Below are 26,067 nucleotides of genomic sequence, written 5' to 3'. Positions count from 1 at the left end.
GTTCCCTTCCAACAGAATACAAAGGACTTGTCTGGAAAAAAAAGTATTCTTGGAACTCACAGCAAGTGAAAGATGCTGACATCTCCTCCCACAGACCGAAATAGCTATCCATATATAGATAGGAGCTGCCACCCCCACCCAGTGTGGGGATTTTGAGAAGCCGGAGAGCCTGGATTAAACTTCAGCAAGGATCCTGTGGTGGTGTTGGGGGGGCGGGGGGAGCATCTCAGGCATGCTTTGATGAGGTGGTCACAAAGCCTGCCGGTTGGGGCTCCAGAGGAAAATAGAAAGCTGCCTTCTTCTGCTGAGTCAGACCATTAGTCCAGCTTAGCTCAGGGCTAGCAGTTGCTCTCCGGGGTCTTTTTCATCCTAACCTGCGGATGCCGGAGGTTGTGTGTGGGACCTTTTGCACGCCATGCAGATGCTTTGCCACTGTACTGAGACTCCATAAACCTTTCCAGCCAAGCCCTAGAGCCCTTTCCAGGCCATGGCATGCTCATTGGTGACTCACTGGGGCAAATAGTGCTAGAGATGCAACCATGCATCATGCCTGGAGGTGCCCATTCAGGGTATACAAGGTATGCGCACAGCAGCCTCTTGAAAGAAACAACCGTTGGGGTTGGGGAATACTGCTTTCCTGAGTGAGTGAGTGAGTGAGTGGCCGGTCTAGATGAGCAGAGGGAGAGATGCCTTTTACCAGGTCAGGCTGTCTGTCCACCCATTTGAGGACAGTTCTCTCCAGGGTCTCCAGCAGAGAAAGAACAACCATTCCTATCACCTGGTCCTTTCCTAGCTAGAGATACAAGGGATTGAGCCAGAAGCATTCTGCATGCCAAGCAAAGCTACAGCAGACGCTTCCCTAAAACCAATTTGTTTGTTCCCTTTCCCCAAATTCTTCTCTGCAGCCTTTGTACTTTTTCTGACTGGCCTTCCCTTCCTCCCTTTGTGTAGGTACTGTCTGCCAGGACAGGAGATGGAGCAAGCAGAACTGAAGTCTCTTTGGGGACTGAAAGAGCACTTTACTTGTGAGCTGGATCCTCAGCTGAGAGACGCTGGTCACACCCAGGAGCAGGTGAAAGCAGAGGTAGGGTTTACCTTTCTGGGAGGCGGCTGCAGCAGCACAAGCAGACACTGAACTAGCTGGGCTAGCCTGCCTGGGAGGAAAGAAGGATGATCAGAATCAGCACTTTGAGGCCAAGGAAGGGAAGGAGAGCAGGAGTGCTTTTGCCCTTCATTTGCCAGTAGCTGCCCACCAGTGTGGCAGTTCTGAAAACCTTTCCCTAAAGCTCTGGTGAGATTGAGCAGGCATTGCCATCTATATATGTATGCAGGGCCATCTTTTCCTGATTTACTAAGGACAGTGTAATAATGCAAACTGGGAACGGCCACCCAATGGAAGCTTGAAGGAAAGTGCAGTCACCATCTGCTTCATTCTTGAGAAGTGCATCTCCCACATCTGGATCTTCTGTGCACTGGTTTACCATAGCAACACCAGCAAGGTTCAAGAATTGGTTCAAGAATGTAGAGCCAGGTATAATAGTTTCTAGGGCACTGATTACATCATGTTCCTGTCTTTGATGGTTGTGTCCTGTTGCAAAACTTGATGCTATCTTATTTGCTGTCAGGGTCTGACTCTGTGAGAATCGAGGGAAGAGGGTGTAGGTTATGCATAGCAGTGTTAGCTAGCGTGGTGATAGTGTTAGTGGATCTCTATGCATATGTATCTTTACTTCAAAGACCAGAGAAATTGTATATAGTAGATAGTAGTGTTTAGCTTTGCTTGTATATGGAGACAATGAACACTTTGTTACTTTGAATGGCATGGGAGAGGAGTTTTTCCCTTAACCAGGGACTCTGGAAGAAGCTGTTTTGCTGGGAGCAGGAAATCTCTGAAGGCTCTTCTGGGACTCTGCATACTCTGCTGATATTTCACCCTGGTTGAGGTGTGGTGAACTACCAGCGGACTTCCACAAGTCACCAGCAATGATTACTCAGGACTCTGGAAATGGGTTCATTGTGGCCCGATTGCTGTAAGTTTCCTGGGATGTTACTCTTGCTGCATCTTGAAACTGTCAGTTATCAATATCCCAGTGCTTGTTTGCTTCTCAGAATCCAGGAGAATCTCCAACAAAAAGCAATGCTGTTCTCTCTCCGAGAAAGATCTGCCTTCTGTAGCTGAGAGGAAGTCTCTAAATCTCTTTCAATGCATTCCTCACAACCTCAGTCAACTTCCTCGTAACAGGCGGGCTTCTGCTTTGGCATGGGAGACATTAGAGAAGAATCAGAGTAGGAGAGAGGCACAGTGGGGAAGCCAAGAGGTTAGGCATTGCCTCTCTATAAGGGTAGAGGCTTGTCAGTCAGTCACAAAGTCTTGGGCCCTTTTGCTCCAATCTGGAGCTCCAACAAGCCACTTCTTACTTCCATATGTGGAAGTGGAACAGCTGGAACTGAAGGGCCTGGTCCAACCATGAAGGCTTGAGAGAAGAATGAAATGCAGTCACGCCCTCAACTTCCAGGAGGAAAGATGGAAGACTAGATACCTCTTGTCGACACACTGTCTATGGGGATAATTATATGGTGATTAATGATAGCCAAACCATAAATCTTGTTTATCTCATTATCTCTGGGAAAACAGAGATAACAGGGATTAACCTCTGATACTCAGAAAGGCTGCTTTCCATGCTTTAGGACCGAGAAGCTTTTGAGGGACTCAGACAAGGGTGAGCACTAAGCGTGGAGGAAATCATAATCTTGCCCAAACACCTCATAATTGTCCTAAGGGACATAAGGTTGGCGAAATCTACCTTTCTTTAATTATTTGTGAGACTTTTAATAAATTATGACCGAGGGAGGGGAGCTGCATTCCTCTTCCTCTCCGTGTGAGGATTTAACCCTCAGCAGCTTCTGCTTCAACGGTGCTGCAGATGTCACAATAACTTGGTTCTCAGCACAGAGAAGCATTTATTGGCAATCCCAGGAAACTGAACTCCTTTCCATCCTGTGATCCTGTGCAGGATCCTTTGAGCATGAACCATTCCACACAAAATGCCATAGGTGATTATTCCCAGCCCCCTTAAAATCAGACTTGGGACCAAATGAAACAAACAGTGATGGGTGAAAGGAGCTTTCTTTCTGCCCAGGGTGCCAACGGCCAGACTCCTCTGAGTGGGGCATGGGAGGTCTTCTTAATTTGCTCTGGTTCCAGCCTACGTACCCTGAGCTTCCAGCACAGAGCAGGTCACATGTGCAAATATGCTCACCCAGCCCTTTTGTGTGTGCTTTGCATGGAAAAAAAAGTCTGCTTGTGGAGGAGCCACCAGGAAGGGCTTTCCTCCCAAGCTTCTGCAGCTGCTTCCATTTCAGGCTCTCTTGCCCTCCATCCGCCCATGATCGGTCAGCCCCTGCCTTCACGGGAGCGCTCCTTTCCTTAACAAGCACAACAATGGCAGCTGCAACGGCCTGCCGCTGGATCTTCAAAGAGGAAATTAATTCCATCTGCAGAAGGGTCAAGTGCTGGAAAGTGCCGAGCAGTGCAGTTTGCATGGCAGGCTACAGAGGCGGCGATGCTAATAAGACTATGTTGAGAACAGCAGCCTGGCTCTGGGGAGTCCGATGAAGGCTTCTACAGATTTTGAAAGAAACAGTCTCCCACACCTAATGATGTCTGCTTTCCAATTCATTAATAATGTGGAGCGGGGAGATGGGAGGGAGAGGCAGGCCTGTCTTTGAAATATCAGAATGGGAGAAGATGGGGATTGCTCCCTCCTCTCACTAGAGGTCACAAAGCGAGAAGCAGCTGCAGCCACAGGGCCACCAGAGCTGGGAGCCAAGGACCATAGCATTGCAGGAATAGTTCCCGTGATGGGCTGCAGCAGTAGGAGTTGGAAGAGGCCTTGAAGCGCAGCCCAAACAGGCCTCGGCCTTCAGGAAGACAAGTCATCAGGTGATGCCTAATGAAGGGATTTCAACTCCAAGCAGCTTCCTCTAGGCTGCCTGGACACATTGTCTGACCTTGCTGCTTTGCATCATTAAAATTTCCCATTCCCAGGATGGTGCTTAAGGGAATTGTCATTTTACCTTCATCTTTCCCCTTCCCAAAACCAATTGGAAATGTCGCTCCCAAAGCAGGTGTGAGCCGCTCTTCCTGGGCCAAGTGAGCTGTGAGTGAAACTGTTCTGTTTTCTTGAAAAGCGCTTCCTGGGTCCAGTGACGTGGTGCCTGATATCATCTCTTCCCTGGCGCTGCCAGGGGGATGGGCTATGTTCTTGGACCTCACTCTGCTTGTAATGCACAGAGCTAGGGAAGAGGACACACCCACTTGCAGCCTTCCCAGCTGCTTCCATCAGGCTGACATTTCTTGGCTTTGACATGCCTGCTGGAAATCGCTCTGTCTCCACGTGATTTTTCTGCATGGTTTCAGCAATTCCACACAAATGTTATTCCCTCCTGGGAGAGACAGTGCTGGCCGGGAAGCTCTCTGTCCCAGATAGGAGCTCTCAAAGCAGATAATTTGTGTCATTTTATCCCCTCCCCTGACTCGATGTAACTTAAAGGAAGATGGTGGGAGGTACTTTTATTGGGGCGGAGAGGGACGGCATTTTCTGATGCACAGCTTTTTGTCCTTCCTTGGAATTTTCTAAAAGCATTATACATGTTTTTTATTTTGTAAGCTTTTGTAAACTGCACTGGGAATGCTGATTGACCATTGAAGGGTAGGGCATACATTTAGCGAATAAGTAAATGGGGAATAAAAAGAGTCCAGCGAGGTTGCCCAAGTGTGGAAACAGAATGTGAATTTCAGCAGGTGTGTTCAAGAGCAAGGAAAAGAGAAGTCTGTGTTGGAGGCCCTGGTTGGTGCCTCCCCAGCTCTGAAGTGTGGCCTGCAGGCCATTCCTGCTGCAATCTGCTAAGCTCCAGCTTGAGCCCCAAAATATCTTGGTTCCAGGGTATGTTATTGCACTGCTCCCCTTTTTGTGTCAAAAACTGGCACTGCAGAAGCACCCGACCCTCTGCCGCACCCAGAGCAGACTGCTTACCAAAATCCAGGTACATGATGGGTTTGTGGATTGCAGGTTCTGGAGAAAGCAGCTAAAATTAAAGAACTGCAAGAGACCATCACAGATCTGCAGAACGAACTCTCCCAGAAAGACTTGGAGGTAGCGTGCCATCTTCAGGAGGAGCTCCTCCTGGAGTCACAACTGAGCTCCCTGCCGCAGCTGGTAAGGCTTGTGCTGCGTGTGGGGTGGGTCTGCTTGCCACTTTTGCCTGAGGTTTCTCTCTGTCCTGAGTAGTGACAGAAGAGGCACAGTTGAGGGCCACCAGTACAGTTTGAAGGCAGTAAGGCTAATCAAAAGCTTCCTCTTGTTTTAACTGGAGGGATCCTTTGTGGGTGGGTGCTGGTTACTGAGGGGTTGTAAGACGCAGGAGCTTTTCTCGTGCATTTGCTTTCGAGCCTGTCTGGGGGCCATGGCTCCTTGGATCACCTTGACGAGGAATTGGTCCCTTGTTATTGACCTGGGACCTAACCTGGGATCCAAGCAGTTCCAGAGAGGCAGGAAGGAAACACAGGCAGAGTTTTCTGGCCAAGCATTGGCTTCAAAGTCTCCTCTTGGGTTGATCTCTCAGCAGGCATGTCTGGGGAGTTCTAGAAGGCTGCTCCTCAATGCAGCCTGCACTTGGTTTAGGCCAGGGGTCAGCAAACTTTTCCAGCAGGGGGCCGTTCCACTGTCCCTCAAACCTTGTGGGGGGGCTGGACTGTATTTTGAAGAGAGAAAAAATGAATGAATTCCTGTGCCCCACAAATAACCCAGAGATGCATTTTAAATAAAAGCACACATTCTACTCATGTAAAAATGATGATTCCCAGACCACCCGTGGGTTGGATTTAGAAGGCGATTGGGCCGGATCTGGCCCCCGGGCCTGAATTTGCCTACCCGTGGTTTCCAGCCTTTCTCAACCCGTGGGTCCCCAGATGTTGTTGAACTACAACTCCCATCATCCCAAGCTAGCAAGGCCAGAGCTCAGGGATGATGGGAGTTGTAGTCCAACAACATTTGGGGACCCACAGGTTGAGAACCGCTGGTTTAGGCTGTAATCATCCATATACTGACCAGATACAATTCACATTGTATCAGTTGGACTTTCCTCTGTGTAAACATTGTTTGGACAGAGCCAAAAACCTCTCAACATTCTCTGAGTGGGATGGGGGTGAAACTGGGGGGGGGGGAACGAGGTGTAACACAGTACAGAAAAGAAAAATACAATGAATGTCCTTTGTATACACTTGGACAATAATTCACAAAGCATTGGATCAGAAGGATTCTACCAGGTAGCAAAGCATCAGTGAGAGAACTCCCATCATCATCAAGCCAGCTGAGGCAATGGAAGATGAAGTCCAACAGCATCTAGTGGGCTACAGGTTCCCCACCCGTGGCCTTCCTGGTTGATTAATGCCCCATGGTTAGCTGCTTGCTGGGAGAGGTAGTGCTGCTGATACGTTTTTCTCAAGACAGATGCAGGCAAAGGAGACTTCTTGGCAGCTCAGGCCAAAGAGGAGGCTTGTTTGGTGCAGAAAACTCTCTGATCTGCAAGGATGGATCAGGAAAAGCCCCAGGCATCCAGGTCCCTGGTAGGATGGGATCTCAGCCCCCACCCCCACCACAGAGGAAGCAGGAGGATGGCTTCCAGGCAGGAGTGGTTTTCGTGGTCACTATTGGCATGTCCCTTCCAAGGCAATGACTCCTCTCTGAGTGGGTAGAGCAGAAGAAGCACACACACCACACACTCACAGACCCTCAATGTGAGTGCTGTGTGTGGTGCGCTCCTGCTGGGGCCAAGCTCTCCTTGCAGGAAACATTCTGGTGTGTGAGTGGTGAAGGAGGAGGGAGAAGCAGCCCTGGCAACCCCTGGGGGCAAGATGTTTGGCCTGGGGACTCAGCAGCTCCTCGCTCAGCCTTCTGTCCCTTTGTGTCTGCTACTCCTGCTCCTCCCCTCTCCTTGGCTTGTTATTTTTCTTTTGACCACTCTTCTCTGCTCCCAGGTCAAGGGCTTGCCCTGTTACAAGAGAAAACTTAGCCGAAAAATTAAGAGGTTTAATCAAAGCTTCTCTAGGCAGCACGAACAATCAGAAAACACTGAACTGGACAAAGTTAACTGCCATTCAGAGGGAAACAGCCAGGGCTTTGCTGTTTCCTGAACAAAGGACTCGGAGACTGAGCCAGAGTTGTGAATGGAAGTGCCAGGAAAAGCAGGCGGGGGAGCCATGCAGCACCGTTTCCCTGTACAACTCACACGCCGGCCATTTTCCTTTCAGCGACAATGTGGAGAGAGGCAGGGAGGTGTCCACAAAGCCAGCTCCCCTCCCCATCCACAAAGGGAACAGATTTTTCTGTCTGAGAAAACGGCTAACATTTCAGGCTTAAAGGAGGGAAAGGAAGCCCTGGTCTCTCCTAAGGCATCCTTTGTGCAGAGGGGTGGGGAATGTATGTGCTTGTTTGTGGGCATTACTACTGCTGCTTTCCCCCCAGACTGAGTGCAACCTGCTACACCCAACCCAGCTGGCCTCTGCCTACTGAACCTGTAAAGCAGAGCCACCCAGCTCTTCTTGACCCGTTAGGACGCCATTGTTGTGCTTTCTCTCTGCATGTATATGTGGCAAAAGAGATCCAGAGAAAGGAGAAGGTTGGAAGCGGACAGCTAGAATAGGAGTGGCCAAGGAGTAGAGGGGAGGGAGAGGCAAAGGCAGGATCTGCTTGATCTTTGCCACGTGGCAGAGAGAGGGTGAGGAGGCAGGGCTGATGTTCTCCTCACTCCTTTGGCACATGGAAGGTGCTCCTGTTTGCCAGCCTGGCAACCTCCTCCATCTGGGGAAGGTGCTGGCTCTCTGCTCACTGGGGGTTCTCCAAGGCCCCCCAGGTTTGTGTGTGCACAGGGGCTGATGAACAAAGAAGGCAAGGTCCTGGTGGAGAAAACTGGCAGCATCTCCCCTCAGCCTGCTTGTCACCAGTGCATTGTGGCTGCTGCTGCTGCCGACTGGCCCTGTGTGCAGAGCTTGGAAGGAAGGAGGGTGTTGCACGCGTACCTTGCAAGACAAGGAGCAGCCATGTGCGCAAGGGAGCCGGGGGTACGGTTTCAGCTTGGCTAAACAATTAAACTCTCAGAGCCGAGGGAGGAGCAGTAGGGCCATGATTTTCTTTTCTTTTGCAGTAATTGCCTCAGCAATCAGCTTTGATCATCCAGGAGCAGAAGAGACGTGTTGCAAGTTGACATCCGCGGTTTTAATGCAGCCATTTGCATACAGGCGCAGAGCAGAGCACACGGCTTTCTGTGGCGTCTTTGACCTGAAACCGCAGCAGCTTCATAGACACCTCATTTAATTTAATATTTCGCCTCCGCTGCAGAAGCCATTGGGGATGGGGGTGGGGCGGATAATCTGGCTCTTGCTTTGCCTGCAAATGTCTCCAGAAATGACATGAAAGTAATTGCTTCTGAACAGAACAGAAAGGAAAAGAAAAGAAATAGCAGAGTTGATTCCGCTTAAATAGGATGGGGATTCGCCCCAAAGATGCTGCCACCTTCTTTACAGCAGGGGAATGGGTGCATGTGTGGGGAGCTGGGGACAAGGGGGGAGAGAGAGAGATGACCCAGACTACTTGTCAGGAGGAGGCATCTTCTGTACTGCCATGGCTGAGAGAGCCTTTCGCCCCACCCTGGGGGTGGGGAACTTCCTTGCTCCTGACGGTCTGGAGGCTGCCAACCACTCTACCCCTGTTGTGGATGGAGAATCCTGAGGGACATTTTTTTTTAATGATATTTATTAAAATTTCAAAAAAGGTTACAAAAGTAAGAAGAAGAAAAAATAGAAAAAAGAAGCAAAAAAAAGAGAAAAAATATAAAATACAGAAAAAAATAAAAACAATTAAAAAATTAAATCAATCTTTCCATACCTTGTTTTTCATTTACTTATTTCCCTGACCTCCTCACACCTCCCTTTTTTTGTATTCCAGTTCAGTTGGTTAATTCAGCAAATCCTTTCCCTCTTTGTTTTTATCTTAATCCTTTATCTTAATATATTATAACTTTACTTTCTCGCCTGCTAACAATCCATTTTCACAAGCTCCTTTATAGCATTACTGCTAAAAACCACTTAACTTCATTTCGACATCATTCTAACATTCATTAATTTTACAATATTTCTGTAAATAGTCTTTAAATTTCTTCCAATTGTCTTCCACTGACTCTTCTCCCTGGTCTCGGATTCTGCCAGTTAGAGAATCCCGAGGGACATTAAATGCATGGTTTCTCTGCCAGGCAAGACGGACCAGGCCAGAGGCTCAGGTGACTCACTGTGGCCAGTGAGATGCCCCATTGGGAAGCCCACAAGCAAGACATGAATGCTCTAGCCCTCCCTTGCAGCCCATCTCACCGCCTGGCCTCTGAGCCACCTTGGCTCATGGCCATGGACAGACCTCTCCCCCTTGTAAAGTCACAAAACGCGTGGGAGCTATTTCCTTTGTTCCGTTTGCATCTAGGCAGTGACCCTCTGGCTTTTTCTCTTCCCTGGGCAGCTACTGTGCTCCAGCAGCTGGGTCCTTTGAGAACTGCCTCTCCTCATCCAGATCCACCAAGCACCTGAAACTAGAGCTAAAGATCTTTGGCCATCAGCACAGCACAGCCGCCACCCCAAGACAACAGGGCCCGGGTGATTCTGACTCCTCAGAGGCTGGGGAGGTTCAGGGTGCCCATTTGACGTGGCAACTCAAGCTTGGTGTTCTTTGAACTTCTGCAACCCTGTCCAGCCCCTTCTTGGGTGTTTTTCACCTTTCAAGGACCACCTGGCAAGCCCTCTGGCATGGGGTGGGGGTGGAGAGGCCACCAGGAAGATCTTTTTCTTCTAGAGGCCAGAGCAGCACCATTATCCCCACCACTATGCTGCTCTAAGGTATGAAGAGGGTTAGGCCTGGCACTGCTGCAGCTTGTCTAGCTTCCTCCAGACAACTGCCCCAGAAGCCAGGACACAGTGCTCCCCAGCTCCGGTGGCAGGACTGTCACAGCATTGGCTGATGCCCACTTGGCACATTGCCAGGTCCTCCAGGCTTCCTCCTCACACCGCTTGGCCTGTGCCTCCACTCTGTCCTGTCTGGGGTATCTCCCCCTCCCTTCCCAAGGCTTTTGGGGCTGCAGCAGCACAAGCCGCTCTAGCAGATCAATACCCTGAGTCTTGTCGTCTTCTCCCTGCTTATTGGTTGACATTCGCAATCCTCTCTTCCTCCCTCCCTTCCTGTATAAACCCCTTTCAGCTGGAGCAGCAAGCCGCAGAGACCCTGAGGCTTCGGAGCCAGCTCCTGCTTGGGCAGGATGAGAGAGACAGCCTGGCAGACAAGGTACCTGAGACCCCTCTCTTCCCTCTCTCACGTGGCGGGTGCACAGAGGCAACGGGAAGGTGTCTTGGCTTCGTGCCCTCCTTGGGCCCCGGCAGGACTCCTGGCCTGCTAATATTGGTTCCCCCCATCCCCACAGGCAGGCAAGCACGCAGCGCTTCCCTTACCCACCTGCCCACAAAACAGTGCTTTATGCTGTTTTGTTAAAGCCCCTTTAATACTAATTGATTTCTCTCTTCCTCCCCCCTCCCCCCCAATTTCTTCCCTTTCTTCCCTGGGCGGGTCAATAGCTGGATGCTCAGGAGCAGAAGATCTATGAGTTGCAGAGCAAGCAGAGAGAGGCACAGGCAGAGCTGGAACAGAGCTGCATCCGAGTCCTCCAGTTGGAACGAGCGCTGGAGGCCAGCAAGCGGCAGCAGGAGGGATCCCAGAACCAGGTACGGGAGTGCCAGGGAGGAGGAGGAGAAGAGGGAAGCCAGCCAGGGCAGCAGCAGGAAGAGGAGGGAAAAGCTGCCGCCGCTGTTGCTGCTTGGCCGGGTCTAGCCAGCCTCTTGTTGAGGCTGCTGTAATGGAGCAGATGTTCGGTATATTGATCTCCTCTTCCTCCTCCTTGCTGAGCTTGCAGTGAGGTGACTGGAAGAGAGAGAAACCATGGCAGAATGAAGAGGGCGGACTGTCAGGTGCCTGGATCTGGGCTCCCCAAATGGGTATTGTCTGGTGGAGACAGCCTTGGTGCCAGCCTTCCAAGTGCCCCCCTCATCCTCCCTGGCAGCATCTCCTTCCTGCCACTGGCTGTGCCGCCCTATAGATCTGCGTGGAGGAGGAGGAGAAAGAGAAATGCCCCTGGAGGAGCCTCAGTCATGGCTGCTACTCTTGTGGACTCCGTTAAAAAGCTGGGCTGGGATTCTGCCCTCCAGGCCAAGGGACGTATTGGCACCTTTAGGTTTTGTCTCCAGAAGCTTGAGGGTGTTGGCAGCTGGGGTGGCCTCCTGCTCTGGAGTGTGGATAGTAGATCTGGGCTTGGAGTGTGCCCCCTATAGCAGGTGTGTGTCCACAGGGGAGCTGCTTGAATTGCACGTTCCTCACTTGCCTTTTCCCCCTGGCAGCAGAGTTAAATATTTTTCCTTTGTTGCCGGGGGGAAAACATCTGCTGCCCCTGGATGAGGGCCTGATGGAGCTCCCAGGCTCTGTCTTGTGTTTGACCTGAGACGGCGGATGCTCAATCATACAGGGGAGGTGTCGGAGACTTGACCCCTGGCTTTTGGCTGCAGTAAGTCAGGTGCATATGGTTCCTGTCCCTTTTCCTTTTCTGGACAAGTCAGCTCTGGCTTTCTGCAAAGGAAAGGTGGGTGCTGTTCTCAGGTGCTGGCGCTCCTCCCTCTCCACCTCTGGGTTTAGAAGCCTGCATTGGAAAAATTATTGAGCTTAGGGATGTCAGCCCGTATTTACAGCTGCTTGTTTGATGCCCTGGGGGCCCTGTTGTGACCGGCACTGCTTGCATGGTACTGTTCCTGCCCTGAGGACTTTTAACGGATATGCTCTTCAACTGCTGCCTGATGGGTCTTCTGGTTTCCAAAGTCCCCACGTATCTATTATGGTGTGGCCGGAATCTGCAGAACAGCATCATAGGTGCCTGTTGGCTTCCCAGGAGGTGGTCCCCTGTGAAATGTGGAGATCACAGGGCACAGAGTGCACACCAGGCACTGCCCAGTGGCTGAAGCAAAGCCTCCTTCCCTCAGTGTTTGTATAATCAACATTCAAAGGCTAGAACATGGCAAGTTCAGCCACCACAATGGTCACCGCAAGTATATCTGGAAGCGTGCTCCTGGAGGTGGGGGAGCTGCGGTTGTCCCCTACTGTCATAGGCAAGGTGAGGTGGGAAAAGTTGTGGCATTGCCTGGTCTATTATGGAGTGGAGTCCAGCCAGAGTGGGTGGAGTTTTCCACCTGTTCCCCTTTCACTAGCCTTTACACAGGAATAGTCCTGCAACTAAAGTATGTCGCTGTGTGTGTGTGTTCCATCTTGGACAGTTCAGCGAGTGTCGAAGGCAGCTGGCCCAAGCAGAAGGTGAGAATGAGGTGCTGAGAGCCCACAAGCTGGAGCAGATGTTGGAGGTGAGCAAACATCAGGCAGGATGCCAGCCAGCAGCACAGCTGGCCGTCTGACCCCCACATTCCCTTTCACCCCTCCTCTGACCCCTGACAAGAGCCAAGGTTGCGTTTGAGAGGAGGAGGAACAGAATGAAAGCTCCTTCTCAGTTGAGGTTGTAGCTGATTCCTCTGGGCTTTTCCTTCCTTCCTCCCTCCCACAGGAAACCCTCAAAGCTCACCCCCCCCCCCCGGTGAGTTCTCTGGAGTGCATTAGGGGACAGGCACGGGAGGGGCCTGGGGGTGATGGAGGGTCCCTCTAATCCACCACCTGCTTCCCTACCAGATTGAGAAACTGGCGTCCTGCCTCAAAGATTGTGAAAGGAGTCCGTGCTTGGAGACAGAAACAGCCCAGAGGAGCGGCAAGGAGAAGGCGCTGGTAGGTTTGACTGGACAACAGGTAAACTTCTGCTCTTTGTGATCTCTTCTTCCATTGCAGGAAGGGCTGTTCTTTTATTGCATTTGTCACATCTGCCTCCAGAATACCTGAAGGGAAAATAGGTGGGATTGTCCTGCTCTTTACTGAGAGAAGGGGGTGCCAGTGGGTGGCCATGCCAAGACAGGCGAGAGGGTGGCTCTGCACTGTGCCCTCCTGGGTTCACTGCCAAGGCCGCTTCCAAGTGTGCTGCAGGCCGACACCACAAAACAGAACAATGCAGGCAAGACTCACGCTAAGGCGGGAACCAGCAAAAGCAGAAGTGCCATGTGGTTGCATGCCTTGCCCTCCGCCATACTGGCCACCATGTTTGGCCTGCCCCTCTGCCAGGCCCTCAGACACGCTGGGCACCATATCTCTGATGCCATACTCCAGGCAGGCAAGTGGTTGAGTGCTTCCAGGTACACAGCCCAAAGTGGAGCCACTGCTGCTTACAAAGCAGAGCCCCCCCAGAGAAGCCACTTTGGGAAAGTGAGCTGGGATTCCAGAGCATGTTCCCTTTGCTGCTGCTTGAGCCCAGCATCCAGTCATAGAGCCATGGCAGGAAGGCATCCAGGGGAAGGCAGAGCTGCCAACTGCAGGTCTCCTCTTGGGGCAGAACAAAAGTGCTGTTTCTTTCTTCCTTCAGGCATTTTTCTCAGTATCATAAAGTACCTGGCTGGGTTTTTTAATGCTGCTTCAGTCGAAGGCCCTTTAGTTTTGTGTGCTGGGGTGGGGCGCAGTAGTTGCAAAGCCTGCTTATGACTCTTTGAGCCCCGCTATCCCACCCACTGTTTAATTACAGAGAGGGGAGATTTTCAAAGGCAGGACCCTGGAGCAGGACAGGGCCAAAGGCAGGAGAGGGTCAGAGGAGGCTGCCTGTGAACCAGGCTCTTGCCTGCCCATCACAGAGGTGGAATGCTCTCCCTTAGGAGGTTGTGTGCTCTCCTTCATTGCAGGTTTTTAGGCAGAGGTTGGATGACCATATGTCCTGGTTGCTTTAGCTGAGATTCCTGCATTGCAGGGGGTTGGACTAGATGACCCTTGGGGTCCCTTCCAATTCTGTGATTCTATGTGGTGGATAAGAAAGCGAGTTCTGCACGTTTAATGATGTCTCTTGTGAAACTGACTCTTCTCTTTGCATGTTCTTCTCCAAATCAGTTTTGTAGATATTCCAAGTGCAAAAGTGTGTTTTGAGAGAAAGAATAGTTTCTATTTATTGCTCTACTTTCATAATTTTGCAATGCCACCCACTGAATTTCTTGTCTAAATGTTTTTGCCTTTTCTCATCTAGAGAAGCACTTCAGCTTCCTGATCCTTTTCGTTTCCCTCTCTGCACATTTCCTTTTTGGGATTGGTGGCCAGAGGCACCAGCTATATTCTAGTCATTGGCTCCCTATGGATGCTATGCTGTCAACACGAAACTTTCTCTTTGATAGCCCTGCCACCATTTTCACTGGCCCAGCACCCAGAGTTTCTTTTTTTCAGGGGTGCTTTCCATTGGAGCCCGCAGAACTCTTTCTGGGGTAGACAATTTATGTATTTTTTTCTCCTGATGTGAGTCACTGTGTTATACTAAATGTCACCTGCTGATCAGTTGGAGGGATTTGTGTCAAGCACTTTCCAGGCTTCTTGGGATTTCACAGCCTGTTATAAACCTGCTGACTTCGTTCTTCACCACTGACTCCAGATCATTTATGAATTGTTACACAGCTCTAGTCCCAATATAATATGTGAGACTTTTGGCTTGATTCCATTCTTCATGAAATTCCTCTTGTTTTTCATTCTCGTTACTATATGATCTAAACAAGAGGATTATGTCCTCCGGCCCCATGACCCACCTTGGTAAGCAACTTCATCAAAGGCCTTTTGAAAGTCCAGGTACACGGGGGGGCCACTAGGGGGCGCATCGGAAGATGGCTGACAATAACATCTCTCCAACCCACACAAGGTAATTTGGAGGCTATGATGGGAGTAATTAGCCTCCCTACCCCCCCCCCCAGGATGGTGGGGGGGACTGTCCTTGCCTGCTGTGCCCTATACCACCCCCGAATTTGTGGGGATGGGAGCACTAGGCACAAAGCCTTCCTGTGGGATTCCGGCGCTCCTGGACGCCGTCCCTGATTCATGCTACTAGCTGCAAGAACTTCAAAAGAAACAATTTGGATGAAGGAATGCACATATTTCAAGGAAGGAGGGAAAGTAAAGACTGCTAACAGAAGAGATCTCTGATAAAACAAGACAAGAATAAAACATGAGAAGATACGCCAAGACATGGTATGGCAAATGACTGATGGGGGAGGGGGAAAAACTTTCCTTTCTTTTCTTATGTGATTAAACAAGAACCCCCTCCCCTCACGAGTCAGAAATGTCGTTTTAAGGACTTAAGCTGTGGATTTAAGGCTGTGTGGAGATAAACTTTCGAACCAAAGCATGTTTTAAGAAGAGTGTGGAATATATAAGAGCTTTGGAATGACGCAGTTAAAAATGCCATCGCCATATTGGGAAGTTCTGTCGGAGGTCTTGAGTCTGGAAGGAGAAAGAAAGAAATAGAGTTGTTTATATATTGTGGGTGAAACTCCTCTGAGGGACTTAAGAGCGACAGTTTTGCGAGATTAATGATGGAAAGAGCGATGTTATCTATGAAGGTGATGATATATGGAAACCATCTTGATTTGAGGATTGGAAGAACGGAAAAATTCGCACAGGATTATTATTGGTGTTTATCGGCTTAAGGAGACTATCAGAAGAGATCATAAAGAAAAAAGAGAAAATATATGAACAAGATGTGATGTGGAAACAGCAAAACAAGACTGGATAGAATTATGAACTCTGTTTGGACTGATTTGGATTGATTTGGACATTAACACAGTAGCAAGAAGATGATCAGAATCCCCCTTCGGATCTTGAAATATGGGTCCCCCCAACAAAATTTAAAATTCGGCTTTGTAATTCGGAATTTATGTGATGTGACTTAATTTGATTTGATTGGCCGGTTAATAAAAATTATTTTTTTAAAAAGAAAGTCCAGGTACACTGTGTGCTGTGGTTGAAAGGTGCTTGAGGCAGGTATACTCTTTGCACAAGTGATGCTGATCATTTCTTGGCAAGGCTTGTTCTTCCACATGCTTGTATTGCCAGCCTCATCATGCTCCCCCAACTTTACCTGGGACAGAGGTTAGGCTTACAGTTCTGCAAGTTCCTCACCCCTTTTCCCCCCAAAATTGGTATTACTTTGGCTACCTTCCAGTCCTCTTGCCACAAGGTTGATTTTCAGTGAGAAGTTACATATTTTGCTAATAGTCCAACAATGGTGCATTTCCCATTCTTTTGTTCCTCTTACCTCCTCCGCCTCCTCCTTTTCATGGCTTCCTGGCTTTAACCAGGACGCAACTGGGCACCTTAGATATTTTTGTTTAGCAGAATGACAGGATACAAAAAAAAGTAATAGCAACTGTGATGTGTGTAAATCTGGAATCATGAAGGGCAGAGGAGGCTCTTGAGGGGCTTCACTTGCCCTCGCTGCTCCCAGGGGGAATGTGAGCCTCTTTACCAGCTGTGTGTCTGGTCTTCTCTTTCAGACAGAAAGAGCAACAGCTTGGCTGGCGGCACCAGAAGCAGAAGCGGAAGCAGTTACCTGGAGGAGCAAATACAGCTTGGCCCTCTCAGAGGTACTGTGGAGGCAAAGGGTTGTGAAGGGCTGGGGTGAGAGAAGGACGCTCCAAGAGCTGCCAGCTTGTCCACTAGTATCAGCTCTCCTTGATGCTTGCTTTCAGTAAGGCATGAGAAGAAAGGAGTTCTTCAGAGAGGCAGGTAGGGGCTAGCCTGATCAGTAGGAGGCCATGGAGTTGCCCTTCAGGGTTGGAAGGGTGGTTGAGCAGCTACTCTTCTGCCTGCCTGCCTTCCACCACATGGTCATGGTCCTCACAGCACCAGAAGCATTGAGCTGGGGTTATGTGGTGCATCAGCCAGTCTGACAGAAGGAGGGAGTCGAAATGTCCGGCACTGAGCACATCTGGCTTGCCATGCCTGGACTGCTGGAGTTGCTCAGTTCCCCACCCTCCCTCCCTCCTCCTGTCTTTGAGCACCAGCCAGAGGGTGTGTCGCTGTGACTGCTCAAGGCATGCACTTGCAGCCAGTGTGGCATGGCAGAGGTGTGTACATGCCTGCATTCGGAACTGCCTGCTGTTTCCTGCAAAAACAGAGGTGCCAAGTGTGAGTTTTGACTGCTTCCCCAGTCAAGGTTTCCTTGAAGCTCCCCAACCCTGGGAAGGAGGGAGGGCAAGGGGACAGGCAAGTGCTGGGCTTTTACCAGGAGGTCCAGTGGCTGAGAGGACGAGCCCTGTTTTGTCTTCTGCCTCTGGTGAGGAGACTCTGCTCTAGGTGGGAATGGAGCTGCGGATGGCTGCCTTTTATTCTGTGCCTGTCAGCTGCAGAATTTGCAGGGAGCAACTTGCCGTCTTTTCTTTCTGGCTTTTGAGAATCCACAGATATGGGGCAGCATTGCCTCTTTCCCCCTCTCCCCACAGCATCCCTGGGAGGGTGTGTGTGTCAGAATCTGTGTGTGTGTGTGTTTAATTCCCTGCTTTCAGAGGAACACAACTAGCAAATGATGGGATCTTTGACAGAACAAAGGTATTTTTGAGGGCTCTGTAATAGACACTGTTAATGCGTCCCGTCCCTCATTGTCTGCTGTCTGATCCCATCCCTCTGCCAGACAGTCACTGCGGGATGAGTCACTTTTCATGTCTGGCAATCAAGGTGAATTTTCAAAAAGCTGCCATTTTGAAATTATGCAGTAGATGCGGTGGGGTGTGGGGGAACGGCAGAGGCAGAGCTTGCAAAGGCTGAGGGAGACCCCTGCTGTCCTTTTCAGGAACTCCAATCCTCCCACCCCCAGCATTGCCAATGTGCAGGAAAGGACAGGCAAGAGTTGTATTAATTACTAACTGCAGCCAAAATGGAGGCAGCTACGCACAGGTTCCCGTTGCTTTTATGACTCTTGGCCAGGGGTGCATCAAGCGGGGACCCTTGCTAGGAAGATTTTTTGCTCCACAGGGCTTCCTGCCACCCTCCACCGCTGTAGCTGGGCCCTGAAAATGTTCTCCAGACACCAGCCAGAAGCGAGCAAAGAGTACCAGAGGCAATGAGGGAGTATAGATGTGTGGTTGTGCTCACAGCCCCTTAAACTTCTTTCTAATCTTACTTCATTCCTTCCACCCCCACCCCCAGTGGCCTGAGTCTCAAGCACCCCTTAGTATTGGATTTAGTAATAAATAGCAGTTCTTTGGCCCTTCAGTGCTAAGCTGCCAGCACTCTGGGCCAGCCATGGTGGTCCTCAGTGTAAGGCAGGAGGGCGCTGAGATCTGTGCTCAGGGCTTCTCTGAAATGACACTGCTGACTCTTTCCTTAGGAAATGCTACCTGCTCATTCCTCCCGTCCACCTCTTCTCTTGGTGCATTATGATGGAGCACGACTTTCACCACAGGATGAAATCTCATCTGACTTAATTCTGTTGTGTAGATGTTTGCCTTGGACTTTCTGGATTCCTCCTCAGTTTTCTTTTGTTAAAAAAAGAAAAATGGGTGCTGTGTTTGGCTGTCTTCCAGTCCCATTCACCTTTTGGGTTGATGCCACCTGACCCCAGTGATCTGTTGTGAAGTGTATGCTTAATTAGATAATTCATTCTAATTCCTTTTTGAGTTTAATGTCACCTCTTCAAATACTCCTTCAGTGGAGACTTCTGCCCTTTTCTTCCTTTTGCATTGTCCTCCTCTAACACTCTGCCTGCCTCTCTGGCAGCTGCCTGACTTTTGAAGTACAGAAATGACTTCAGCATCCACTCTTCTCTTCTTCTTGCTTTGGGTACTTGGGGGTGGCTGCCAATCCTGGGTTGGGGTGGGTGAGAGGGCCATTCTGTCTTCCTTGGCACTCGATCAAGCCTCTCCCTGGCACAAGCAGCTTGCTCCTCCTTGTGCTGATACTTCCTGAATTCTTTAAACTTTGCAAGAGCCTCTGAAAACCTCAGGTCAGGCTGCAGTCCCCAGATGGGCAAGAAAATGCCTCCTCCGGCCTATGCAAGGGCTATGGCCAAGGGCCAGAGTGTAGGATTGAGCTTAAGGACAAGTTGCCTCCCTTCCTTCTTCTCTGACTTGCATAGCAAGTCAGCCAACAACTTCATGGTGTGCTGTCCCAAGGCCCATGGGGTGCCCAGAGGATCATGTGCTTCTCTAGACTTCGTGGGAGTTGCTGTACCAGGGCTGGTCTCCCACTTCCTCCATCAAGCAGTCTTTGGGGTCGGAGACCTCTGAGACTTGTTTTACAGATCTTCCAGTAACTGACTTCCAGGAGAGCTGGGAGGGGCCTGAGTGCAGGACAGAGACTCTTTCTGTTCATGTTGCTGGGGGAATTGGAACATGTGTTGCAGCCCAAAGGGCTGGGAACCCCTTTCCCTCCATGCTGTGTGGTGGGCAGCTGGTATCTCTGCTCAAATCGGCCCCTGATATCTACCATTTTGCGGGGGGGGGGAGGCTGCCCTCCACCAGCCAAGCCTGACTCTTGCTGCCCCTCCCCATCTCTGCCCATCAGCCCCTCGGATGGACTAAAATCTGGCCGGCCTTTGTTGTTTTCCTAATTTCCATTTTGTATCCTAAAATATGCACTCTGAGTTCCGCTCGACAGACACCCCTAATCTAATCTCCACGTCTGCTTTCTAATTTTCGCAGTCAGGGTAAAACAAATTGGCCGGCGTTAATTGTCTGCACAGCAGCCCGGAGCTTCGAGCTGTGATTTACGAGCTCAGAGCAAGCGCTCTGCAACACATTTTTCTTAATTTATTTTTAATGAGTCTCTCAATTAATTTTCTTGGAAACATCTTAATGATGTTGGAGGCGGGTGTTAATGAGGTCTGTGCTCATGCGTCATTTTGCATATTTTGCTGTGCTGAACAGTGCTGTGCCTGCCAGGCCCATTTGTGGAGGAGAAGGGAGGAAGGGGGTTCTCCTTCCCATTTTTAAAGATGCGAGGAGTAGCAAAGGCTCCGGATCCAAGTCTGTTGTTGAGACCCAGGTTTAAGAGGAGCCTGGCTGCTGGATCAGACCAATGGAGGCCTCCTGTTCTTGATAGTGGCCAGCCGGATGCCCTGTGAGGGATGTACACCTGAGGGCAACAGCATTCTGCCTGCCTGGGTTCCCCTGTAAGTGGTATTCAGAGGCTTCATACAGCCTCTGACACGGGAAGCACACAAGGTCCCGGGTGGGATCAGCCCACCATCTAACCAGCCAGCCAGGTGCCCCACACCCTTGTCCTGGGCTTCTCTTTTCATCTGTCTCAGGGGTCGGCAAAGTTTTGTGGCTTGGGCCGGTTCACAGTCCCACAGATGCCTCAGTGGGCCAGAGTGTTCACACACATGCAAACACTATTTCTGGCGCTCCTTCCAGTGCAGAGGAGGCGTGCGCAGCTTCCCATTGGCTGCAGGAAGCTCCTGCAGCCAATGGGAAGCTGGCCAGCATCGCAGAAAGCGGTCCCCACTCTGCTCTGCGCCAGTTCAGCGCGGTGCATGGGAGCTGACCGAGCGGGCGGCGGGGGTCCATGGGCTGGTTAAATGATCCCCATGGGCTGCTTGTGGCCCATGGGCCTTAGGTTGCTGACCCCTGATCTATCTCTTTCCACACAATGGTGAAATCCCCAAGCAGACAGCAGTATACTTTCCTCACCCTTCATCAAGTTGTGATCCTGTCAGCAGGCCCTTGAAGACCTTCCTTGTGTGCTTTGGCCCAGAAGCAACAGATGCCCATGGCAGACATGAAAGTGCTCCCTGTGCCCCTGTGGTGCCAAGTGGGGCCCACCGAGCCAACAACTCAGGGTGGGACTGCCCAGACCAAACAGAGCAGCAGCAACCTCTCAGACCAAGGCCAAGTCGGGGGACTCCCTCTTGCCTAGGTTAGACACCACCCCACTTGCCCAATATGCTGGCTAAGTGCCAACAGGGGAATCCCTTCTAGTAGAAAAGAAGAGGCCCAGATTGGGGTTGACTGGGGATGTGAAGAGTACTCAAGGTCAGGCAATGAGTGAACCACACAGGCTCCATCCTCCCAAGAGGACACGCCAGGGAGCGATGGCACAAGCCAGCAGCAGCACACCTGAGGATGAAGTTCACAGGTCTGTGCCTGGCATGGCAAGCACAGGGCACCTGGCAGTTGCCACCTGACACACCCACGTCTTTCCTTAAGGCTGGTGGTGTGTTAAGAACTCAGAGGCAATGTGGTCTGTGCCCTGGAGGTGCGGTTCCAACCGAGGGATGCAGTTCTTTGGGGTGGGGAGGCCCGGCCCCCTGCTCCCTCCCCATGCTTTGTTGGCATCTGGGAAGATGTGAGCCGTTGTTGTTTTCTCACCGCGTGTCAGTCTTCATTAAATCACGAAGGCGCAGAGCAGAGACAGCTTTTGTCCCAGCCAGAACGTGGCATCTGTTTAATTTCAATTAACACAGCCTTGAAAAGAATAACATGAAGGCAGCAATTAAAGGGAGGCGGGATTTCCTCGGTGGCTTCTTGCCGTTGCCTGAGTCGCTCCACAGCAAGGGGGTGGGTGGGACGTGCCTCTCGCTTGGCGCTGCAGGCTCCTCCAGGTGCCTCCTGCTTTCAGCATCCTTCTCCACAAGGTGCAGTGGCAGTGCTCCCAGGTGACACACCAGCCTCACACAACATTGCCTTTACCTTGGACTGGTCCAGCCATACAAAGGCAAGGAGAACCAGGGAATAAGATGCCTGGGGCTTGGAGCCCTCCCTGTGGAAGGACGTGATGAGGAGGATGTTGTTCTGCCTCTTCCTGAGTAGGCTTAGCTACCCATCCCACATGCTGCAGTTCGGAAAAGTCCAGAAGATGAAGTAACTCTTGCAGCTCTCAGGAGCACTCTGGACTCAGGATCTGGCCCAGAAATGAGACCTCATCTCTCTTTGGACCCGCTGGGTCTGAAGCAGGCAGGACTTGCGCTGTGATTCCCAGTGGGCGCATATGGCCAGCAACCACTCCTTGCCTTTGGGCATCCCAATCAGCCCAAAGGCGCCGGTTCTTTGACGCTTGTTCTTTCGTGCGTGGAGGGAGGGGAAAAGGAGGGGAAAGGCTGCTATTGATCGGGTGCTTTAGGAGGGAAAGGGATCTCCTTGGCTGTCTAAACACTATTGATCCTCTGCTGGGCCTGCAGCTGGCAAGGAGGAAGGGATTAAAACCTCACTGCCGACAACTTCTTCTTTGGTGGCTGAGCAGAGAGAGCAGGAGGGCCACAAAAGGGGAGCCAAGGCAGCTTCCTCCTCTGCTTCTGGAGTGGCAGAGGAGCAGGGAGGGCCCCGGTGGAAAGCGGTCGGCCTGTCTTGCATCTGGCAAAGAAGGTTAGTGCTTCCAAGAGCCACAACAGGTCCATTTCCTCTAAAGGCTCTTTGGATTGCATCTGTTCTAGCCACCTCCCTGGCAGACCAAGAGGCTTCTGCCAGGACAGGTGGTCCTCCGACCGCTGAAAGTGGGTGGCCTCCATCTGCATTTCTGGCCTTTGCCCAGGAGATTGCCATCATCCCTGCCTTCTCGGCCCCTATGGCCTCCTCGCCCTTCCTCCAGAATGACTGTATTCATTTTGCACAGGAGTTCATGGCTGACCCAAGCCTCCTCTACCTGTAGGTCATGAGAACTCCCCCCGAGAGGCATGTGTGTGAATGCAAGAGTGACTGTGGGCTGGGAGTACCTTCCCTGCTTCCTCATTGATGCTCCCAATTAAGGCGAGGAAGCATCCCCATCAAGAGGTCTGTGCTTCTTTCCAGTGGGGTTGCCTCTCACTGACCTTCATTTGATTATTGCACTGAGATACGCAGTCAGAGTTCCCAGCACTTCATGAGTGAGGAGGTGGCTCTTCAGAACAGAAACAATAACATCATTTTTTAAAATGCTAGGTTGAGACCAGCTTGATGGTGTGCTGGGCTAATTTTTTAAAAAAGGTCTCTGCTTGGCACCAGAAAGACATCAGATGTGGCCCCAGGCAAGCTTCCCTGCAGAGGGCGTTCTGCAAGTGGGCGCCCCTTTCTCCTCTAGCCCCTCCACATCTGAGTCCAATTTCTGTTTGAAGAGGCAGTCCTGCATTGACCTGGAAGGGTGCCAGGTTTGCCCAGTGAAGTAGTCAGGTTCAGGGCTGAGGCAGGGAGCTCCTAGCCCTGCCAAAGACCCAGAGGGAGTGAGAGGAGGCCCTCATGCCATTGTGTTCCCTTCCAGGCTGCGGAGCAGAGCGAGGCACTGCTCACACTCCAGGAGACCCACAGCGCCCTCCAGCAGCAAATGACCGAACAGGAAGGCCTCATCTGCCAGCTGGAGATCCAAGTCCAGGAGCAGCAGGAGGACCTGCAGGGAACCAGGGAGCAGGTATAGCGTGCTGGACCACCTGGACAGGGGGGGTGCATGGGAGTTCCCCCCCCCATCCCAAGAATGAAGGACTTGGGGGCAGGCAGAAACCTGGTAGAGTGGCAGGCAGTGGGAGCCACAAAGCTTGTTTTATTGCCAGCCCCTGTGAGCTGCCATCCCATCCCACAGAGCCATGCTGGGGGCCTCACCCAAGCCTACGCTCCTTGCCCCCAGGCATCTGAATGCCGGCAGGCTGTGCAAGAGTTGGAAATGTAGCAAGCCCTAGTGGAGGAGGCAGACCTGGTGCTAGAGAGAGCAGAGAGCCAAGTGAGCAAGACGGAAGGCTTGGAAAGACCTCCTGGGAGTCCATTGATGGCTTCTGGCATTCACACCTTGCTTTCCCTGTCTGAAAACCCTCATGACTGGCTGGCCTGCCTGAGGATCCCCTGAGCTAGATGCTCGCTTTCAGGCCATGGCTGCCACGAAAGAGCCGCAGGTGCCCAATTTGTCTTCCAGATCTGGCAGCAAAAGCAGCAAATGGCGAAGCTGGCAAGAGCAGCAGCTGATAGCCAAGCAGCAGAGCAGCAGGTACCATGTGTCCCTCTCCTGGCCCTAGTCCAAGGTGCTTGAGGGAAGGAGGTTTGTCCCAAGAGGACCACATGCCCTTCTCTTCCCTGCAGTCTCTGGGCATTTGGGCTCTTTTGATTTCTTTTAAATGCTTCCATCCCTGGGTTCCTCCCAGAGGCTCCCAGTGATAACGATGTAATGCTAGAAGCCTCTGAGACAAGATGGATAAGTTGGAGCTCTTTGTCTTAGAGGCGAGCAAAACTGAAACCTGGTGGAAGGGAAAGATCCAGAGGGAAACTGTTGTCTCCAGATACACACTCTAGGAAGGACAAAGATGGCTGTATTCTGGCCTCAGAATTAGTAAAACTTCTGGATCCCAGTTGCTGGGAATCACAAGTGAGGAGCGAAGCTAATGTATTCTCGCCCTGCTTGTGGGCTTCCCTTTGGGGGCATCTGGTTGGCCACTGAGGACCAGATGGGGCTGGGCTGGGCAAGGCCATATGCTTTTGTATGCTCGGGTGACACAAGTTCAATTCCTGGTGGAATCACTAGGTGGTGCCGGGAGAGATTTCCTACTGGTTGCTGCCAGTCTGTGTCAATCTTGAGCTAGATGGACCATTGACCTTACTCATTACAATGGTACCTCGGGTTACAAATGCTTCGGGTTACAAACACTTCGGGTTACAAACTTCGCTAACCTGGAAGTAGTTACCTCGGGTTGCGAACTTTGCCCCAGGATGAGAACGGTAATCGCAACGCGGGAGGCCCCATTAGCGAAAGCACACCTCAGGTTAAGAACAGTTTTGGGTTAAGAACGGACCTCTGGGACGAATTAAGTTTGTAACCTGAGGTACCACTGTATAAGGTAGCTTTTTAGTGGGGCTGATCCAGCAGGACCCTTCTGACCTTATTAGCAAACAATAATAACCCATTAAATAATTTTAAAGCCAGGAAATCAAGAAAAGCAATGCCTGTTAAACAAAACAAAAAAAAAGGCTCAGTAATTCCCAAATACCCTCCAAAACCTTCATCTAAAAACTGATATGGGGCGGGGGGCGGGAACGGCAGGTCTCAAATCCTTTGCCACTGCTACTTTTTGGAGGAGGGGGAATTCTGGGGTTAACCGAGCAGCAAAGCCTCTTTGCAGGGTTCTTCTGTGCTTACCTTGTTTCAAACACTGTTGCCATGGCAGGTGCAGCAGTACAAGGACATTATCCACCAGCTGCAGGGAGATTTGGCAGCCTCTCGGGCTTCCCAGGCTGCCTCCGCGTCCAGAGTCCGCAGCAGGGAGGAGGAGATCCAGGACCTTCAGCAGAAAGAGTCCTTGGCACGTCACCAGCTGAGGGTGCTGCAGAGTGAGGTACAGCCCAGTGTGAATTGGGAGGGGCCAGAGAAACCCACCCACTCCGGAGCTAAGGATGTTTTTTTGGCCTTGCCCTTTTTTCCTGGGACCAGGTGGGTCAGCAGCAGGAGACGCTGAGCACACAGCAGCACGCCTCCCACATCCTCTGCAGACAGGAGGAGCTGCAGACAGACAGACCAGGAGCTAAGTGCCCTGCAGAAGGTTGTGTGTGAGCAAGAGGCACACTGGAGGGAGACGGTTGGGCAACTGAAGCTCAGAGTGCTCAGGGTGCCAAGTGCGCAGGGGGTTGAGGCCTCTGCTCAGCCCTTCTCTCTCTTTCTTGCCAGGCCCAGAGGACCAAGGAGCAGCTGGCCTCCTTGCAAGAGCAGCTTTCCACCTGCCAGACTCAGGTGAGCCTTCCTCTTCTTGCTCCTGCTCCTCTCTCACTCCAAGCCCAGAGAGACTCTGTTCCAAATCCCAGCCCAGCTTGCCCCAGTTTCTTCCAGCTCTAAACTGGGACTTCTGTGTGTGGCGGGACCTCCCCCTGGTGCGCCTCTCTGCGGCCTCCTTCCCTCCACATCCTCTCACAAGGTGTTTTGCCTGGCCTTGGATGCAGCTGCAGCAGAGCGAAGAGCAGGCGGAGCAGAAGGAGGCTGACTTCCAAGCAGCACAGGACGAGCTCTCCCGATGCCAGGAGCGGCTGTCTGACGCCCACGCAGAGCACCAACAACTGGCCCAGAGCATGGCAGCGCTGGTGGAGCAGCAGGAAGCCTCCAAGCGAGAGGTAGGCTGGCTAGTTGCTGCAGGCCTCCCAGGCAAGACTCTTCCTGGCCCAGC

The 26,067-nt window shown here is 51.4% G+C and overlaps 1 protein-coding gene and 1 long non-coding RNA gene across 8 annotated transcripts in view; one reads left to right on the top strand and one right to left on the bottom strand.

The window, feature by feature from the left end:
- PMFBP1 (polyamine modulated factor 1 binding protein 1) overlaps nucleotides 1-26,067 on the top strand; it is a 78,091-nt gene that overhangs the window by 41,798 nt on the left and 10,226 nt on the right. For 5 of the 7 annotated variants that reach the window (XM_081921811.1, XM_081921813.1, XM_081921810.1 and 2 more), the window contains 12 exons: nucleotides 952-1,084; nucleotides 5,073-5,219; nucleotides 10,299-10,382; nucleotides 10,670-10,816; nucleotides 12,410-12,493; nucleotides 12,813-12,905; nucleotides 16,523-16,612; nucleotides 23,196-23,342; nucleotides 23,838-23,909; nucleotides 25,081-25,248; nucleotides 25,578-25,640; nucleotides 25,847-26,014. In XM_081921811.1, the coding sequence (XP_081777937.1) occupies nucleotides 952-1,084; nucleotides 5,073-5,219; nucleotides 10,299-10,382; nucleotides 10,670-10,816; nucleotides 12,410-12,493; nucleotides 12,813-12,905; nucleotides 16,523-16,612; nucleotides 23,196-23,342; nucleotides 23,838-23,909; nucleotides 25,081-25,248; nucleotides 25,578-25,640; nucleotides 25,847-26,014 (1,396 nt within the window). The remainder of the gene's footprint in view (nucleotides 1-951; nucleotides 1,085-5,072; nucleotides 5,220-10,298; nucleotides 10,383-10,669; nucleotides 10,817-12,409; nucleotides 12,494-12,812; nucleotides 12,906-16,522; nucleotides 16,613-23,195; nucleotides 23,343-23,837; nucleotides 23,910-25,080; nucleotides 25,249-25,577; nucleotides 25,641-25,846; nucleotides 26,015-26,067) is intronic. The other 2 variants (XM_081921814.1, XM_081921812.1) reach the window with 2 other exon arrangements.
- LOC309375889 lies at nucleotides 21,382-25,949 on the bottom strand. Its single transcript, XR_014171036.1, has 3 exons — nucleotides 25,819-25,949; nucleotides 25,053-25,236; nucleotides 21,382-23,321 (listed from the first exon to the last, which is right to left on the bottom strand). It is a non-coding gene; the product is annotated as an uncharacterized lncRNA (long non-coding RNA).

The sequence above is a fragment of the Podarcis melisellensis genome (genome assembly GCF_964234715.1).
Source record: "Podarcis melisellensis genome assembly, chromosome: 8".
In the NCBI taxonomy this organism is placed as follows: Eukaryota; Metazoa; Chordata; class Lepidosauria; order Squamata; family Lacertidae; genus Podarcis; species Podarcis melisellensis.
The sequence above is the reverse complement of the archived record's forward strand: the minus strand, read 5'-3'. Positions and strand labels throughout refer to the sequence as shown.